This window comes from Penicillium samsonianum (genome assembly GCF_028829775.1).
Source record: "Penicillium samsonianum strain IBT 33392 chromosome Unknown utg000007l_segment0_segment0, whole genome shotgun sequence".
Lineage (NCBI taxonomy): Eukaryota > Fungi > Ascomycota > Eurotiomycetes > Eurotiales > Aspergillaceae > Penicillium > Penicillium samsonianum.
In genome coordinates, this window is record NW_026643265.1 from 2,736,603 (window position 1) to 2,753,480 (window position 16,878).

The window sequence follows — 16,878 nt, forward strand, 5'->3', positions numbered from 1 at the left end:
AATTCGTTTTATAGAATAAGTATCATCCGCCATCCTGCTGTATTTTGTTAACAGTGGAAATTGCTTTTGGGTTATAATACTTAATGAAGCTTTCGAAGCAGCAAAACTAATTGGTTGTGGGTGGTGGTGGTGGATGGTTGGTGGTGAAGGTGAAGTTCGAATCATGGACTGAATCTCGATTGAAATGGCGTGAGTCAAGTCCGCGGGTCGATTATTTGTTCTCTTGAATTTAAGGGCAATACACTTGCTCGCAGTTAAGGTCTAGATGTTTGCTTCGGTTTCTGACATGGGCACCGATGAGCTTGGTACGCGGAACCCTTTTTTACGAGAAGAATCTACTCATTGAACATACTACATCAATATCGAGTTTAGAATGACCCACGGCGAACTATTCCTATAAATCTTTACGGGGTCAGTGGCATGGTAGTTCTTTGAACAACGAGATCTGCTACACATGACGATATAGAATCATTGTATTTCAACTTTTAGGCACCGAACACTGTGTAGAGGTCTATTGAATAGGTGCTCTCCTCCGCCATTCGCCACGAGCAAGTCATTCGTTCTAATGAATGTTTAGTTTAACCACCTAACTCTATGGAACCCAACTTGATGCCTGGTTAGAGCAGATAACCAAGGGCACAGTTTGTGGTGAAGTTGGTGAAGTTGGCGAATGGGTTGCTCATATGCAATGAGGCTGTCGGTGAGAGATATGCTCATAAGTCCCAACAATATCAGATCTACAATGCGGTTTATATATCTCCAAAGTCAAGGGAACATTTTGTTTACTCTGTCGTATTCACAATCAAAATCAAAGGTTACACTATTCCAATGGTATACGGGGAAAGGTCATTTCATGGTCCTTAGATGTGCTGCCATATTGCTCACCTCATCAAAATTGACATCTTCCTTTTGGGATACTTACATTGCGGAACTTCTATCTCCTTAAGTCTAGATCGAGTCAACTGGATAATATCATCAAGGACAGAGGCCGGCCTATTATTCTTGTCTACTATGAATTGGATCTAAAGTCCACTAATATCGAGTTTGGGGATGATAGAAGTCCTGGTTCAATGACCAAGTTGCCACCTCGAGCTGGCTTTATTGGGATATTGGATCTTATTGCCTATGGAAATTTTTATCAACTGCCGTTCAGAAGCGGCAACACACTGCTTGGAGTACCCCGGATTTTGACCAAAGAGACAGGCCCAACACTCCAATACATTGGAATCCCGTAACCCTAAGGCGACCTCTGCACTCCCTCAGTAGATGGTGGCTCAATTGCACTATATTTCTTCTTAGCAATCTGCTATCATGTTTTGGCCATATCTGTTTCCAAAAAAAATAGCAGGGGCAAACTTACCACGCCTCCACTACAGCTTCCTTGTCCCGGGCAGCACAGGAATGTGCCATCATTGCAAAATTGTCCCTTCTGGGAGCACCCAGCTCTCGCTTCCAGATTTGGACCGGCTTCGGCCATTGCGTAGGCAGCTAGTGCAAACAGGACGATAAACAGCTTCATGTTGGAGGAATTTGTTTGTAAAGGTTGTTCAAAATTGTTTGTTAGATTTGAAGAGAATGTAGAGCGGGATAAAAGGATGCACAGCTGAGGAATTGGTTTCATCACCCGCGTGAGCGTCGGGCTTTATATACAGCCGATACCATCTTGATTACTTCCCTAATAGGAGCGGTAGATTGTAGATCCTTAAGATTGGACGCCTAATTTGTCAAAACTACGGAGTATGCCTTACTACTCCGCAAATTGAGGTTACATTGCAGGAATTGAATCAGCTGACACTGCAATGTCTTCGAGCTGAAAAAGAAACAGCTCATAGAAATTGCAGGTCTTTACTCAAACAGCAGAATCTCTATGTAGATCGATCTTGGCATTTTTGGAAAACCAGTGAGCATTCGTGCGGATCATTCCTGCATGATAGGATTATGCACATAAGCCTGTACGAGTCGTGGGGGCGGAAATCCTCAGTAACCAAGGGGGATGAATTGGGCAACTGATATCATATAGTATACAATCGAAAATATACTATAAAAGGTAGGCACTTCACCTTCGATGTAGCTTAAGAAACAATCATCAGTTTATCAAATCTAGAAAAACCTATTCCCACCAGAAACCCAACCACCTACCCCCACCTACCCCACCAACACCTTCACAATGCGTTTCTCTATTCTCGCCCTTGCAACTGTCATCGGCCTAGCGATTGCCTCACCCATCGAAGCCAACAAAGAAGCGTCGGTTGTTTCGCGGTCCAATAATTGCTTCACTCTCTGCAAGATTGATGGTGGAGTAAGTTCCTTCCGCTCGCATAACTTTGATTTTTGGCTAATACAATTCAATCATGATAGAGTGATCAGGGATGTCTGGAGAAGTGTAAGAACAGCTAGAGCATCACAATGTCACAGAGAAGAGAGGACAATACAACGTTGACAGCCAAAACGGCCCCGGGGTCCACGGGTCTCAGCCTGATTATGTATTGACCAATCGAGCTTTCTCTATGGGCATGTATATGGCCAAAGGACTATGATTGGTTGTGTCATTTTATGTTCGTTGGTTATTTGACCGGCGCCAAGTCGTTTGCTGTACCTAGCGGTCAAGTGATAAGCGTCACACCTATAGTCTAGGTAGTTTGACATGCTCCATATTCAACACATCTTTCTTATTTTTCCCTTACCTAAAAGCTTCCAGCTTACATGAATAGTTGCCTACTCGATTAAGGAGGTCATCAGCCCTGGTGGCGAAGCTATACTCCGTAAGGAAAATCTGGGGTTGCATGCATTTGTGGGGGCCGGATAGAAACGGGAGATCGACACGCCTGGGCTGCGTGGCTGAGCGCCCTGAAATATGTAGGGGAAACGACACCTCATACCACCCAAAATCTGGGTCCTTGGCATATGTACATTCACTGTCTACATTGGTACGCCGTATCTATCTATTGGGCAAAACGGAGATCTTAAAATAGTTCGATAAGGATTGGGTAAGTATGTCATCAATGAATTGTCTGATGTCTGCTTTCAATCTATGCTCTCTCAATGCTACCTAGAGAAGGCAACGATAGCAAATAACAGGGATCTTTGATCTTCTGACTCGAACATGGACATTTTTGGCCCCTTTCTACCTTGATAGGACCCTTGTTAGGCGACCCGTTTCACCCACCTTACAAATGCTTTAGGTAAAGTCCATCACGGAGTAGAGATACCCGGCTTATGTGCAAGTCTTCTAGTTCCCTGCGCCCCACATCTTGCACATCGGCTATCGGCTAGTATATTTAGCTGTCATTATTATCACTTAAAGCTGTAAAATATCGTCTTAAGATCCCCTATCTAATCTAGCTATCACTTACGGGTGCGATTGAATTGGAGTGGATAGAGACACATACTATATACTGCTCAAACACCGTAGGATAAGTGCTCGTATGGAATAACAGGGTCTCTGTGATCAAGTTTTGGGGTGGGACGGGAGGCTGAATTTGGCAAACAACGAATTTTCGGGTACGCTCGTGGTTGGACAATCGGCATAATGCAAGGGATCCAGCATAAGGGATCGACAACCGTATCTACCAATAACAGAGCGCGTCTTCTGATAGCCTCAATATGAGCGCTTCATAAGACCCGATTTGGATGATCTGCATAAATCTCACATCAATCAAGAACGAAGAATCCTCACCCACGCAAAGAGAAAAGAATTCCAAACCCACGACATGATTCGATACTACTCCTTGGCTGAATGGTATACAGGTTATTGATTGGAACGTCCAATGTTGATCATATGTCCAGTCTCCTGGACAGTTTGCCTTCCTGATGGCTGTGTCGAGTTCGGGAATAGCACCGGTGCGATATATACCCCTCATCGAGAGTTGAGAGTAGTTGAAAAATATATAAATATAGCGTCGTGTCCTGCTACGAGAATCTCCTGATCTCAACCCAGTCAATCCAGTCCAACCTTCATACCAAACACTCCATCAAAATGAAGTTTATCTCCATCCCAATCGCCATTGTCCTCTCTCTCGCTATGCTTGCGGCCGCTGCGCCCGCGGAGCTAGACAAGAGGGCATGTACCGTGAAGCATTGCGCCGCCAAAGATCCGAAAAAGTGCTGTCCCGATAAATATGGATACTGCAATACCGATACCGGTGAATGCCACTGTGGAAAGGATTGCTTCTAGTCCTAACGAAGGTAAGCTACTAAACTGCATAAGTATCAAAGGAGCCGTGTTTGATCAGGTATTCTATAGCAACACCATGCTCCAAACTATGCAGAGGTCGGACGTGCCTGCAGACCGGGCAGATACAGACTGTCGATATGGAATCACTATGTAGTCATTATCTACATATTACGGCTTTATGGGGAATGAGATTTATGTGGTTGGGTCGGTCATTACAGTCTATGAAAGTAAATCAATATCAATGGATTTATCTATATCATATTTTGAGTTCTACTTTCGTAAAAGCTAATATCAGTAAGAATGTAGTAGACTAATAGAGGCCTGGATTTTCAAGTGGTAAAAGAGTTATTACATGACCACTATAGTTTGCTCCCATATAGATGTACATAGTGTCCTCTCTATATATTTGGGGAAATGCACAATGGGCATTAAAATGACCCATTGCCTTTGATTGATGACTTTGCAAAGACTGTTTGATATTCTTTCCGCGCAACCTTCTGTCTTGATACCTTTTGGCGTGTGCTTTCAGCTTGCTTGTGGTCACTGCAATATTTCTTTGTTGTCATCAGAAATCATTTTTGATATGTTCTGAGAGTATGAGTGGATTGGTAGTACAAGTGCCGCTGCCGACTCTGACATCTCCCCCGCCCTGGAACGCCAACAATGTCCCGGGGAACCATTGATTGCTCATTTGTTGTCTCCAGACTTGTTTGAGACAATTGTTTACACCATTCCAACCAGAAAGATCTGGAAGAACATTGAGAGGAACAATATCAGTGACGCACACAATAGGACCTTCCAAGGTTAGCACATATTTTCAAAAGAGGTCGCCTACTTTGTACGGCACAATTCAGGGACAAAAATGATTGAACAAAATATGAATTCTATAATAAGTTTGGTCTACCGGTCCTAGCAACAAAGCAGAACATCACTTTTCATCGCAGTCACAATGCCACACAGGGCAGATCAAGGGTTGCGAACCAGGAAAGGAAGCCATCCCCCATCCATACACTCAATTCCATCAAGGAAAGCTCACACCTCAAAGACTCCCACGACGAGGAAATGAAACACCATCCACTGCCGGGTGATCAGTGAACCAGGTCACCTTATCACCAGCACCCTGGTTAACCAGAGCGGAAGGAAGACTGGATCCCTCCTCAAGATCAAAGATCTGCTTAAGGATTTCCTTCTTGCCCGCGCCTGTCGCGACAAAGGCAATGTTGATAGCGTGGGTAACAACCGGCAGGGTAAGGGTGATGCGCTTAGGCGGGGGCTTGGGCGAGTTTGTCTCAGGCGCAACCCAAGCATCCTTCTCGCGAAGCAAGGCATGGCCAGGGAAGAGCGAGCAGGTGTGGCCATCGGGGCCGCAGCCCAGGAGGATGAGATCGAAGGCGGGCAACTTGACGCTGTCCTTGGCGGCAAACTCGCGCATCAGATCCTCTTGATAGAGATCTGCGAGTTCCTGAGGATCGTCATCCTCAATGTGCTGCTTGTCGATGGGGTGGACGACAGGTGTGCCGAGCTCGAAAGGGATCTTGGCGACGAGCTCGTCGTTCAGCAGACGGTAGTTGCTATCCTCATGGTCGAGCGGTACGGCGCGCTCGTCGGCGAAGAAGATGTGCCACTTGGAGAATTGGGGGGTATCTTCCGGGAGGCCATTGCTGGTGGCGAGGAGGGCTTTGGCCAGGACGGTAGGCAGGGAGCCGCCGGAGACGGCGAGGCGGAAGGTGCCGTGCCGGGAAAGAGCGGAATTCTGGCAGCGGAGGACGTAGCCTCGCAATTGCGCAGCTAGTTCATCGGAGTTGGCAAAGCTGTGAAGGTTGGGGTGTCCGGTGGCCATAGTGATGTGTGGGTGGTACAAGAATGAGGGGCAGGAGATATTTCGTTTTTGGCGGGGCAAGGGCCGAGATCTACCTAGGTAATCGCTTTTTGGCGTTGGCTCTAGGCTAGATAGGTATCAATTCAACTGCAATGTAGTAAGTTAGGAGGAGAGAGGAGAAGAAGGTGCCGGATTGAGAGAAGATGACGTTGGCTAATCTCATGTCCACGGTTCTATTCGTGGAACCTATGGATTTCGCCAAAGTGGGATAAGTGGGATAAGTGGGATGTTACCAAGGATCATCCAATGAGTTCACCCGGATATCTGCTTCTCTTCCAGGGTTTGCCACACCTTATTCGACTTTCTCTCTGACTTCCTCACCTAAACTGGGCTAGCTGCAGGATTCTGATCGTTTAGCCTTGGAATGTAAGCATCGTCCCGTCCAACATTCAGGAGATAAGGAAATGACCTCAGGATCTTCATATAGAAGATTATGTAATCTAAATAACCTAGACTATTTATTAAACTGTTTAAACAGATAAATCTGTAGATTTCAAGATATCAGCTTCCACATTTAGAGACAAAATGGAAAGTGCATATTACCAGTCTAATTGTTGGGATGTTGGCGCGAAGCCCAAGACGCCCACCTACGTAAATGTACATGATGTGCATGATAGTGTCTCTCAAAATATTCCCCTTTCTGATTTAGGTCTGTTTTGGATCAAGTGGGGGACAATTAATTTTGTGTAATATACAACATAGTGCCTCTTATTGCGTTGTCTAGACCCATATTCTTGTTTACCGTCAATGATCAAGGTCAAAAATGCCTAAATTCCATATTAGATAAAAAAACAAAGTGTTCCAGGTTTATCGTCAAGTCCGATGGGTTTAGGTAACAGAGTTATTGGAATGAGCGCCTAAAAGCAGCCCATATGTACGCCCACATGCATGATCGGCAAGAGAAGGGGGAAATACGTAGTACTCCGTATAGGAAGGATTAGGGTAGAAAAGCATTGGGCTTGAAAATAATTTAAAAAGCCATTGAATATTTCCCTGTTTCATATTTCTATCCCTTTCCTGCTTAACAAGTCAAATCATCATCACTTTAAAATAAAACTGGGGTAAACTGAGAAATCACGGGGCTCAACCACTCAACCGGGTCCAACTCAAAAACATGCGATTCCCCCCCTTCCTCCCTTCAGATCCTCACTCGGGGTCAAATTCACCAAAAATGAGCTCTCCAGTACAAATTATTCCTCAACCCCCTACCGGGGGCGTTGCTCGTCCATCTGAGGCCACTTCTCCACAGACTCTCGACATTGTCCGATGTTCCCGCTGCCAACAATCTCTCAGCTTAGGCCAATCAGGCTGCAGCATCGTTCAATTCGGCATGAACTCCTACTACTGCAGCCGCTGTGCAACCAAAGTAGGCTTCGGAGGATGAAAACGAGAATATCCAAACAATAAACCAAAGCCAAAAACCAAAAACCACAATAAACCGGAGGATCTGGGGAGTCTAGCGAGTGGTTGACCGGATCAACATCAAAAACTGTCTTTCAAACCAACAAAAAATCGTTCCCCCCGTCGCAAGGGCAGATGCGACTTCCTTTCCGAATAGGATACCCATTCTATCCCGTCTTCGATACTTTCCTTCGTTTCCGACTTCGCCTCGGACCCCGGTTCGAGAGTTCCCGTGTGATTTTGTGGGCTGTGCTGGCACGGCCTGATCTTCATTGATCGCGATTTGAGAATACCGACGGGGGTTATGGGGGATTTCACACACAGGTTGGCTTCGGTCAACTGGATTTTCTTGGGTGTCTGCGACACCCAGGATGGCAGTCTGGGGATCCGTGGTTCTCGGTGCAAGAACCACGGGGCTTCGGACTGAGGAGCGCTTGGAAGATCATCGCGTTTGGCTCATTCCACTCGGTCGGCATTGATCATACACAACATATGTTGCATATTGGATTCTTCTGCCTTGACTTGCCAAGCACATGGGTTCTCTTGCAAGTTCAACAACTTTCAGCGGCAATGCTGTTTACATTTTCCCTTTCTATGCATTTTGCATCATGTTATTGCATTTCATGGAGCTGGTCTCATGACTTGGTTTCTTTTGCTCTTCAGCGATCACCCACTGGGTTCCTATACCATTATCTGTTTCGAGCCACACTGTCTGATATCACTTTTTTTCATACATCGAATTAGAATACTTCACTTCATCATTCTGTTTGAATTGAAACATATAAACATGATCCCTTGCCTACATAGTTACAGAGTATACACTTGCTAGTTAGTTATATATTTAGTACACTCTTTTCAGGCGAATCATCTGCGAGCATACAAATAACCTAAACATCTGCATTTGGCACCCGGGGAATTCAAGACTCCGCCCGTGGGTGAGAGGATACCTTATGATTGACACGAGAATCGAACATTATTTAAAGCAGATTCTCTACAATTTGCCAGTAGGAGACGCCATAGATATGCGCAAAGACCAGCATGGCCATGTGATCTCCCCTGGAGCCCAGTGCTTTGGTCGCGTGTCGTCATAGTACAGTTTCGTCTTACGCCAGGTAAACCATACATACTTGGAATGTACGTATGTAGCTCGCTATTTGGATGGTCATTTGTCTTCATATACTTTCAACTGTCACACATGCCCTGTGGCAGGTTTATTGTAGTTATTGGCTCCCCTCAGACTGGCCTTGATCAACGGAAGGGAACACAAGATGAAGATCTATTTGATTATCTGTAAGACACTTGGTCTTGCATGTTCCGAGGAGAAGTATCTGTAAGCCCGTACAATATAGGGTAGGATGATAAGTACATGAGTATTCCACATACCTGATTGCGACTTGCTGGGACCTGCAGTGTGACTGACTATCTAGGGAGGTATACGCCGTGTCTGTGCAGCTGAACAAGAATTTAGGGCAATGAATTTGAGTCGTTCCAAGCGTTACCCTTATTGCTTCGATAATAATCCCATCTCTTCATATTTTATCTGCAGGTACTCCGTACTTAAGAGCAAAATACGCATGGAAATCAATAGTGTAATCCAAAAAAGAAAAAAAAACCAATAACTGCAAGATATGACTGCTCATAGTCCCGCTCTGATCGAAGATCCCTTTCTTGAAATATTTTCTTTTTTTCATTTCTGTCCATTCTTTACTTTCTTTTTTTGCTTTTTTTTTCAATTCCGATCTGACAATAGACACATAAGCCAATGTGATGAATACAGGTCCACTTCACTCTGCATGTCTGCATGTCCGATCCGGATCTAGCGGTGTAACAATACATTCTCCGTATTAAGTCAAGTAAGCGTAGCTTTCGAAGTGATTTGCCTCTGTGCACAGGTATATCCGATACGTGGTGGGGATTATTATTTAAATATTAGTAGCGAAGGAGGGGGAGGAAGACATATTACATATTAGAATGGCCACTGATACAATGCCCTTATGCGGAACTATACCCGGGAGGTGGGACGAGAGAACCACTCTACTGCATTCTAATATTTGGCAGAGCTGAGCTCATGGTGAAAATGACATATCTCAGCCTGAAGGAGAAAGGGAACTGCTTGTTCTCTGATATGACTGGCTACTGCTGATCGACTGCCGTCGCCATTCGTCCAGATTGTGCAGTATTCTGGGTCCCCGTGATTTCTACTTGCAAGCCATGAACAAGACTATAGTTTATTACTAGCCCTAACAAATTAATTGACTATATCATATACCATCATAACTATTCCTGTGAAACCTCGACGCATCCTCTTTTTTTTTTTGTTCCAGGGCTTTATAATCTGCTCGCTCTTCGTCCTGCTCGTGGAGGGGTTTATCTCTTTTCTCTGCAGTTTGTCGGTCAGACCAATTAGTTGACCTGCATTTATCCGACAGGAAAGGAAAAGAAAAGAAAGGTAGGCTTGTGCGATTTTATTTCCCAAGTATTGCACCTTGAGGCTTGAGATGTCGTTCCTGTAGTCTTCCCAGCCCAAGCAGAGTGGGAATCCAAAAGTATCACCATATTTATATACCCTGAGCTAACATGGGCCTCTGATAGGAAGTACAATTGTCCAAGTTCTGGACTCAACCGAACACCTGGTCGGACAAGTCGAATCCCGACTATTTCGCAACGCCGACGAACCGGGATACTGCAAGCATCGAAATCTATCCTCCATTTAAATCCATACGTCTGAGCTAGTGCGCTTTCGGCACTGAAATACCGGGGTATATCTTTTTGAGATATCTGCAGCCATGCCTCTTCTCGGTCGTGATAAAGGTCGTCCCAGATCGCGCAGGTCGGATGATGAGTTTGTCGTATTCCTTCAAGGCGTGAGTTTGATATGGAGTATGTGAAATGCGTTCAAATACTAACAAGAATTCCAGATTCCACCTCATTGCCGCTGGCAGGAACTCAAGGATCTCGTGCGCCAAACTGCACTGCATATTCGACAGGCAGTAGTATACGATGATAGCCATGGATTCCCCACCGGACTCGGCCAAATCATCGTCAAGAATGAAGACGAGGCCTGGCGAACGTACCGTATGTATTTATATCCCGCAATCCCCAATGCTCCATCCTAACACCGCCACAGATCGACTTTCGACCACCGGATGGGACGGCCAGAGCCTGGTCGTCACACTCTCGCGGACCAGTACGCCAACCAAGCCCATTGCCGGGCCTACCAGAAGTCCACCAGCAATGATGCCCACAAACTATGTCTCTGGCCACTCCACGCCTCCATTAGTACCTGGAAACATGGCAATTCCCCCGTCACCCGTCTCGCCAGAGTGAGTATACCACAATCTCGACTATAAAAAATCAAACAAGCTAATTACCCTCGCCCAGATCATCCCACCCCGCCACTCCACCATATCCATACCCAGAGTACGGCGTCATGATGGTACCCATACCGATGCCACCACAAGGATTCATGCCCATGATGCCAGATCCACACGCACCACCGATGCAGTGTTACCCCCCATCCCCAGTAATGAACGGCGCAATGTACGAGCCACATTGGAACATGATTCCAGGCTATCAGATGTCCCCCCACAACACATGCACCAACCAAGCGGCGATAGTCCACCACAGGACTACCACCATCGCGAATCTCGCAAAGGAACAAATCCCAACTCTCCATCCTTCTACCCAGATCGCCGAGCCATCACCATCGAGAACTTGAATTCGGCTACTACATGCACCGACCTAAAAGCCCTTCTGCAGACAGCCGGCGCTGTCCAGGAATGCAGCATAGTCACCACGGACTCGGACGATAGCAATGGCCGGCTCCGTGGCTTGATCACTATGCAAACAGCAGACGAGGCCCAGTGCGCTGTGACCATGTTTAACAATTTGAGTTTCATGGGGTCGCGGATTAGGGTTAAGGTTGATCGTGGCGAGTATCTCACGCGGGCTGTAAGCGTTGATGGGGTGTTGGGTGCTTGTGCTGGCTCAGACACCGCGGGCTCGGTGCCTGGCAATGCGGATACGTGTCAGTCATGGGCTGATGAGATGACTGCAGAGGCTAATGCGGTTGATGTTTGTAAGCCGCTGGTGATAGATGGGTCTGGGTTGAATAGGTCGGGTGATATTTTATCGACGTCTGCGCCTACGTGATAGAATAGCTATGTAATATTCGAGGTGGGGGTCGATATTCAACATACACACGTTCTACTCGTGCTTTGAATTTTTGCTGGCTTTTGTTAGTGGTTTTTCTTGATCGCTTTCGATGTAAACTATTTTGTGCTTCTTAGGTGTCGACATTCTTTTGGCTTCGGTATAATGCCTATCCTTGGACAACATGGACAACTCTATGAGTGTCTTATCTCTCAGGCCTGCGTTTGCTACACTTCTAACTAAAACTGCACTTGTGTTCCAAATGAATTTCCAAAGATATCTCTCTTCACTATTCTATTCCATAGATCGCACTAGATACAAATTCGTATAGGCATTCCTATGCGGACACAACTTCTTCCCAGACGCGAGGTGTTCCAAAACCTTCCCATCCTCACAATCCAAAGTCCAAGTCCCTGATCGATCCTTATCCCCCAAGGAAGCCAACAAAGAACCAATCAAGATCCCAATCATCCTCGGCCCGAAAGTCGGCTTAGCGGGACATTCAAACGGCGGACATCCAAAAGGCAAAAAGGCATCTCCCTGCGCCGAGGTAAAAGCAGACCAGCGATTCGGGTTGAATCGCTCTGCATCAGAACCCCAGATATCAGACCTCAGATGACATCCCTCGATATCAGCAGACTGGATTTCATGAGATATCCCCATATCCTGGTTCCACTGGTACGCTCGATGTATGTGCCTCGTAGGCACGTATAGTCGGAGTGACTCGCGGACTATGTAATTCGCACTAGGTGGACTCTGAACATCACATGTATCACCCATTCCGGGATCATTGCTGGATTCGGGTCTGGAGCGACTGGACGGGGGACCAGAGCCTATGTCGAATTGGGATCTGGTTGGGTTTTCGGCAAAAGCAATCATTGTATGTCGCCAAGCAGGCACATCTTTCCCAGTGGCGAACCTGATCTCTAGGAAGGCTCGTAAGACGACACGCCACATTGTCTCAAACGAAGGCAGGATGAGATTGAGTGGGTTATCCTCTGGGCGGTCGTGTTTGCCGAAAACATTGATCAGCGATGTCTGGAGCAAAACGTCGTCTTCAAATCTCGGGATATCGTTTTCGGTGGTCTTTAGCTTGGAAGATATCCAAACTCGATTTATAGACTGCGCTATATTCAGCAGGTTCTCATCACATGTCTGGTCTTGTGTCTTTTGATCAAACATCAACCATAACACAACCTTCAATGAAAGCATTTGTGCTAGACTGGCGATATTTATCCGATTGCGGTCGACAGTGACCTCATTGGGGTCGAGCTTCTGCTTTCCTTTATCACAACTGGTGCCGCAGCTATGATCCATCCCGGGGAAGCCATGCTCAACCCAGTGGCTAGTCGTGACTCTGGCGAACTCGGATACGCCGTGCCACTGCTCTACCGATAGATTGATCAACGGTTTGACTTTATCGACGAACTTTCTGGCACGGTCACTATCCGCGGGTGAAGGCATTGTCGATTCCGAAGGCGATGGGAAGATGTCTATTCGCCATTGCTTTGGCTTGATGTGGCGAGAGGATATTTGGTTGGTCTTGGTGTTTTAACACGCCGGCAATGATCTGGCGGCATATGGCTGGGTCATTTGGAATTGAATGGGTTTGCTGCCTCTTGCCCCATATCACAATGAGAAGAAGGGATATGGCGAGGACGACGGATGTTGCTAGAGCCGACGACATCTTTCTCTGAAATGATGGATTGGAAAATCGGTGGCCAAGTACAGGGTCATACTTATAACGTAGATGATAAAAAGAGTCTAAGGCATGCAAGCCGTATGAATGAAGAAGATGTCTTGTTTGCTTCTGTCTTCATCATCTCTTCTTGTCTTTTGATTTGTGGGAAACAAGCAGTGTACGAACTGATGCCATGTTTCGTGTCTGAAGATATGCGCTATAAGACAGTGGCAAACAGCTTTTGTGTGCAGTGTCTCAGAGGAACTGAGGAAAAGTAGGGTTTCTCATTTTGACAAACGAGCAGGGAAACTGCATGTTCCACAAGAGCAAAGGACCGGAATTCTAAAAGGGAGAATCATATCTCAATTTAACTGCATTCTCAAAAAACTAGTAAACATTTGTATACAATCATCAATTCATTCAAACAAGCGTGTTATCTTTGGTGTTCATCAATGTAAGTCTCATATCCCATCCAGTCACCATACCCAATCGTTGCGATCATCATATCAAAAACGCCGCTATGAAACCCAGGTAGTATGACATTTATTTCTCTTTCGGTCAGAGCTTCCCCATGAGCTCAATTCATGTCTATTTTGCATGGCTAATCATCTCTGCGTAAAGGTCCTCTGGGATCTTACGGACGAGGAGAACCGTCAAAGCAATGATCTCCTTTGCGTCGAGAGGAGGGAATGAGCGGAGAATTTTGTTTGGGCTATACTCAAGTCAGCTTTTGCTAAAGAGGTTTAAATAGCAGGTTGGAACTTACCTCGGACTCTCGAAAATTTGGTCCCGCATACGGATTAGCTGGGCGACAATGCACAGAATGTTCAGGTGTGGCCCATATGCAAACAAGAAATCCCACAGATGCAATACCTCCGGCAATGGAGGCGTACAAGCGCAAAGGGTCAATACTGACGGGAATGCATACAGCTCAGCGTGCATACCCTTGGAGAATAGATATGCTGCAAGCTTGGGCTCCACGATCTCAAGGCATCGGTCAACTAAACGAAGACCCTTGTGGACTCCATCCATAGCACCACGGATATAACCTGGACATTCGCGTGTGACAAAGTAATGGAACAAAGCAAATGCTTCCACCTCGCTACGAGCAGCATAGAGAAACGGCGCACACAAGACATTCATGCCTTGGACGTACATGGCCGCATCACTTGTAGTACTATTGGTGACCTTCTGTAGTTCCCCGCCAAAGGGGGACTCCTCTGCTATGCTGGGTGGTGTATTCACTAGAAGCTCCATCTCACGGCGCCTAGATGACGTCGGTCGAGACCGGGGTTTCGGCCTGGAATCGTGGAGTTTCCATGCCACAGCGTTGAGCAGTCGAATCAAGCTTGCTTCTGTGACTCGGCGTTTGAATAGAGGGTCTGTGGCTAAGGTGCGGAAAGTATCATTGCGAATTTTGGTGTAAGCAGGAGAACGGCCGCGGTGAATAAGAGCAAGGTAGTCATCGGTTGGCATAGGAGGAACGTCGAGGAGGACCAACCAGAGGTAGATTCGGTATGGGGACTATCATTGCAAAGTGTTAGACATTAATCTTGTAAAACAGACTAAGTACACCTCACCATGCCATCTCCGTCAGCATCCACTCTGCTGGATAGGACGAGGTATTTGAGCTCTCGCAGTCCCTCGTGGGGATTTGAATTCTGCGGTCCATCGCGCAAGAAGTTCTCCAAGAGCGATCGCTTTATTCCAATTCCCGACCCTGTTTTCCGCGCGGGTCGTCTCTGGGTCGCAGGTGGTGTTGCCGCAGCTTCACGAGAAGCCGCGTCGCTATTTGATCGAGCTCGGCGATGTGCGCGCGCTCGGGTTGCTGCACCAGGAGTTGCTGCTGATCCGGGGTCAGCTTCGTAGGAGCCAGCTTCGCGAGAGGCCTGAGTCTGGGCAATGAGCGCGCTAGAGGTTGACAGCACTTGGTGGGATTGGATCTTTCGGAGGGTTCGCATGGTTCGCGGCGATGCGGGTGTGTCGGGGCCCGGGACGCCGAGAGCCCAGGAGGGCTGAGGTTTGGCCATTTTTTCTGCAATCAAGTCTGCATTGGAGGGGCATGAAGAGACATATTTGAGAAACGAGGTATGATGAGCGCAGTTGACGGGTGGAGTGTATCAGATCGCGGTGGCTGGAGCTTTTCTGCCGATGAAACGCGGAAGGCGTTAGCTCCGACGTATACTTCCACTTCCACTATTTACTATTTACTTAGTTCACTGCTTTTACCGACAATTTCCATTGGTAATTGAATAACTAATGGTACATGATCATTCATGACAAGCTTTGTATATTCTGACCTTTGCTTCTACGGCCTTGGAATCTGTCAACTGCCAAAAACGTTATAAGACGCAACCCCGTAACGACAACTCAATTGAAACCCATAATCATGATAGCATTTCATACATGTGCTGCATCTCCTTCGCGCTTCGCATTGTTTCCATTCTCCCCACCCATGACACTGCGCACGAAGTCGTGATACTGGAAAACCTCGCCCCTCTTACCCATCCCGCCTGACTTCGCTCCCCGACCAATAAATGCTGGGCGCCCTATAAACCCACTGAAGACTTCATCGATCTGTCTTTCAGTCATTCGTTCCTCTCCGTCTTCTGGGGAGGTGTGCAGTAAAGCATCACGTAATTCGGCGGCGTCTATTTGCCCGTTGTCATCGTCATCAAACGCAGCAAGAGCGTTGAGAAGCTCTTGTGAAGGTGACATTGATGCCATCAGCCCAGAAAGTGTATTCAAGAAGGTTGGGAAGTTCATAGTTTGGTCTGCTCCTGGTGGGAAGAAGCGCGAGAGCGTAGAGGGCGACGAGTCTTGGCCTGTTCAAAACTCAGATTAGTTCCTCATGCCAATTTCAGAAAAAAGGACATATGGATTTTCTTCTTACCCAAAGTTGTCAGCACATCAATCACATCATCCTTGTCTACAAGCCCATCGTTATCCCGATCGAGAACCTGGAAAGCTTCTCTGATCTCCCTCACTTGTTGCGCCGATAGCTTTCCAGCCGCATCGCCAGATGGGCCTGCAAAGCCACCCATTTTTGTCCCAAGGATTGGGGATGAGCTTCCTGGCGACCGAGCTCCTTTTGTTGGGGAAGGAGAGAGCTCTCTGCCAAAGTTCGGCTGCGGAATGGGCCGCTCGCTCTTCGGAGAACGCGATTCACCATCCTCCACTGTATATGATTGATTGAGCTTGCTGGGAGACACCATGGGTGTATATGCCCGATTGGGAGAGCTCCCTGGGGTGCCTCCTGTGCGAGTGGCTGAGGGCGGGGAGTTTGGAGTGGACGGGCGCCGGAACGGGGATGCCCTCGGCGACCCAAAGGATAACGGCGATGGTTTGAATGTGGGGTTGTTGGCCTAGGTCATTATTGATTAGTCTCGAATAGGCATATCCTCTCTCAAAAACCTCACTTACCATGGTGAAAATCGCGTGTGAGCTGAAGTATGAATTGTAAACACCCTATGACGAAGGCTTGCTTATCGATGTAAACAAGCCCGGCACAACAACATAATTTTGCCACCGACTTTCCCACCGCCCTATACGATCTATATGAACATACGCCTTTCATCCTCTGTTGTATAT

At 46.9% G+C, this 16,878-nt stretch overlaps 8 protein-coding genes across 8 annotated transcripts; 3 read left to right on the forward strand and 5 right to left on the reverse strand.

Moving 5' to 3' along the window:
- Window positions 1-1,237: 1,237 nt before the first annotated feature.
- N7471_011915 (uncharacterized protein) lies at window positions 1,238-1,606 on the reverse strand (the record flags this gene model as incomplete). Its single annotated transcript, XM_057284634.1, has 2 exons — window positions 1,361-1,606; window positions 1,238-1,303 (listed from the first exon to the last, which is right to left on the reverse strand). Exons 1-2 carry the CDS (start codon window positions 1,517-1,519, stop codon window positions 1,238-1,240), a joined length of 225 nt encoding a protein of 74 aa, XP_057130900.1. The 5' UTR covers window positions 1,520-1,606.
- Window positions 1,607-2,077: 471 nt separating this feature from the next.
- N7471_011916 (uncharacterized protein) lies at window positions 2,078-2,813 on the forward strand. Its single transcript, XM_057284635.1, has 2 exons — window positions 2,078-2,299; window positions 2,359-2,813. The coding sequence occupies exons 1-2, from the start codon at window positions 2,168-2,170 to the stop codon at window positions 2,395-2,397; spliced, it is 171 nt and encodes a 56-aa protein (XP_057130901.1). The 5' UTR covers window positions 2,078-2,167; the 3' UTR covers window positions 2,398-2,813.
- A 1,163-nt stretch (window positions 2,814-3,976) lies between these two features.
- On the forward strand, window positions 3,977-4,174 carry N7471_011917 (uncharacterized protein; the record flags this gene model as incomplete). The annotated part of the gene is made up of 1 exon (XM_057284636.1): window positions 3,977-4,174. The coding sequence occupies one exon, from the start codon at window positions 3,977-3,979 to the stop codon at window positions 4,172-4,174; it is 198 nt and encodes a 65-aa protein (XP_057130902.1).
- A 1,039-nt stretch (window positions 4,175-5,213) lies between these two features.
- On the reverse strand, window positions 5,214-6,014 carry N7471_011918 (6-phosphogluconolactonase; the record flags this gene model as incomplete). Its single annotated transcript, XM_057284637.1, has 1 exon — window positions 5,214-6,014. One exon carries the CDS (start codon window positions 6,012-6,014, stop codon window positions 5,214-5,216), a length of 801 nt encoding a protein of 266 aa, XP_057130903.1.
- A 3,773-nt stretch (window positions 6,015-9,787) lies between these two features.
- N7471_011919 (RNA-binding protein) lies at window positions 9,788-11,881 on the forward strand. The gene is made up of 5 exons (XM_057284638.1): window positions 9,788-9,903; window positions 10,047-10,318; window positions 10,373-10,533; window positions 10,582-10,777; window positions 10,836-11,881. The coding sequence occupies exons 2-5, from the start codon at window positions 10,241-10,243 to the stop codon at window positions 11,604-11,606; spliced, it is 1,206 nt and encodes a 401-aa protein (XP_057130904.1). The 5' UTR covers window positions 9,788-9,903; window positions 10,047-10,240; the 3' UTR covers window positions 11,607-11,881.
- A 19-nt stretch (window positions 11,882-11,900) lies between these two features.
- On the reverse strand, window positions 11,901-13,070 carry N7471_011920 (Cytochrome P450; the record flags this gene model as incomplete). The annotated part of the gene is made up of 1 exon (XM_057284639.1): window positions 11,901-13,070. One exon carries the CDS (start codon window positions 13,068-13,070, stop codon window positions 11,901-11,903), a length of 1,170 nt encoding a protein of 389 aa, XP_057130905.1.
- An 805-nt stretch (window positions 13,071-13,875) lies between these two features.
- N7471_011921 (TBC domain-containing protein) lies at window positions 13,876-15,317 on the reverse strand (the record flags this gene model as incomplete). Its single annotated transcript, XM_057284640.1, has 3 exons — window positions 13,876-13,999; window positions 14,054-14,811; window positions 14,868-15,317. 3 exons carry the CDS (start codon window positions 15,315-15,317, stop codon window positions 13,876-13,878), a joined length of 1,332 nt encoding a protein of 443 aa, XP_057130906.1.
- Window positions 15,318-15,687: 370 nt separating this feature from the next.
- On the reverse strand, window positions 15,688-16,713 carry N7471_011922 (uncharacterized protein; the record flags this gene model as incomplete). Its single annotated transcript, XM_057284641.1, has 3 exons — window positions 15,688-16,112; window positions 16,181-16,652; window positions 16,711-16,713. The coding sequence occupies 3 exons, from the start codon at window positions 16,711-16,713 to the stop codon at window positions 15,688-15,690; spliced, it is 900 nt and encodes a 299-aa protein (XP_057130907.1).
- Window positions 16,714-16,878: the final 165 nt, after the last annotated feature.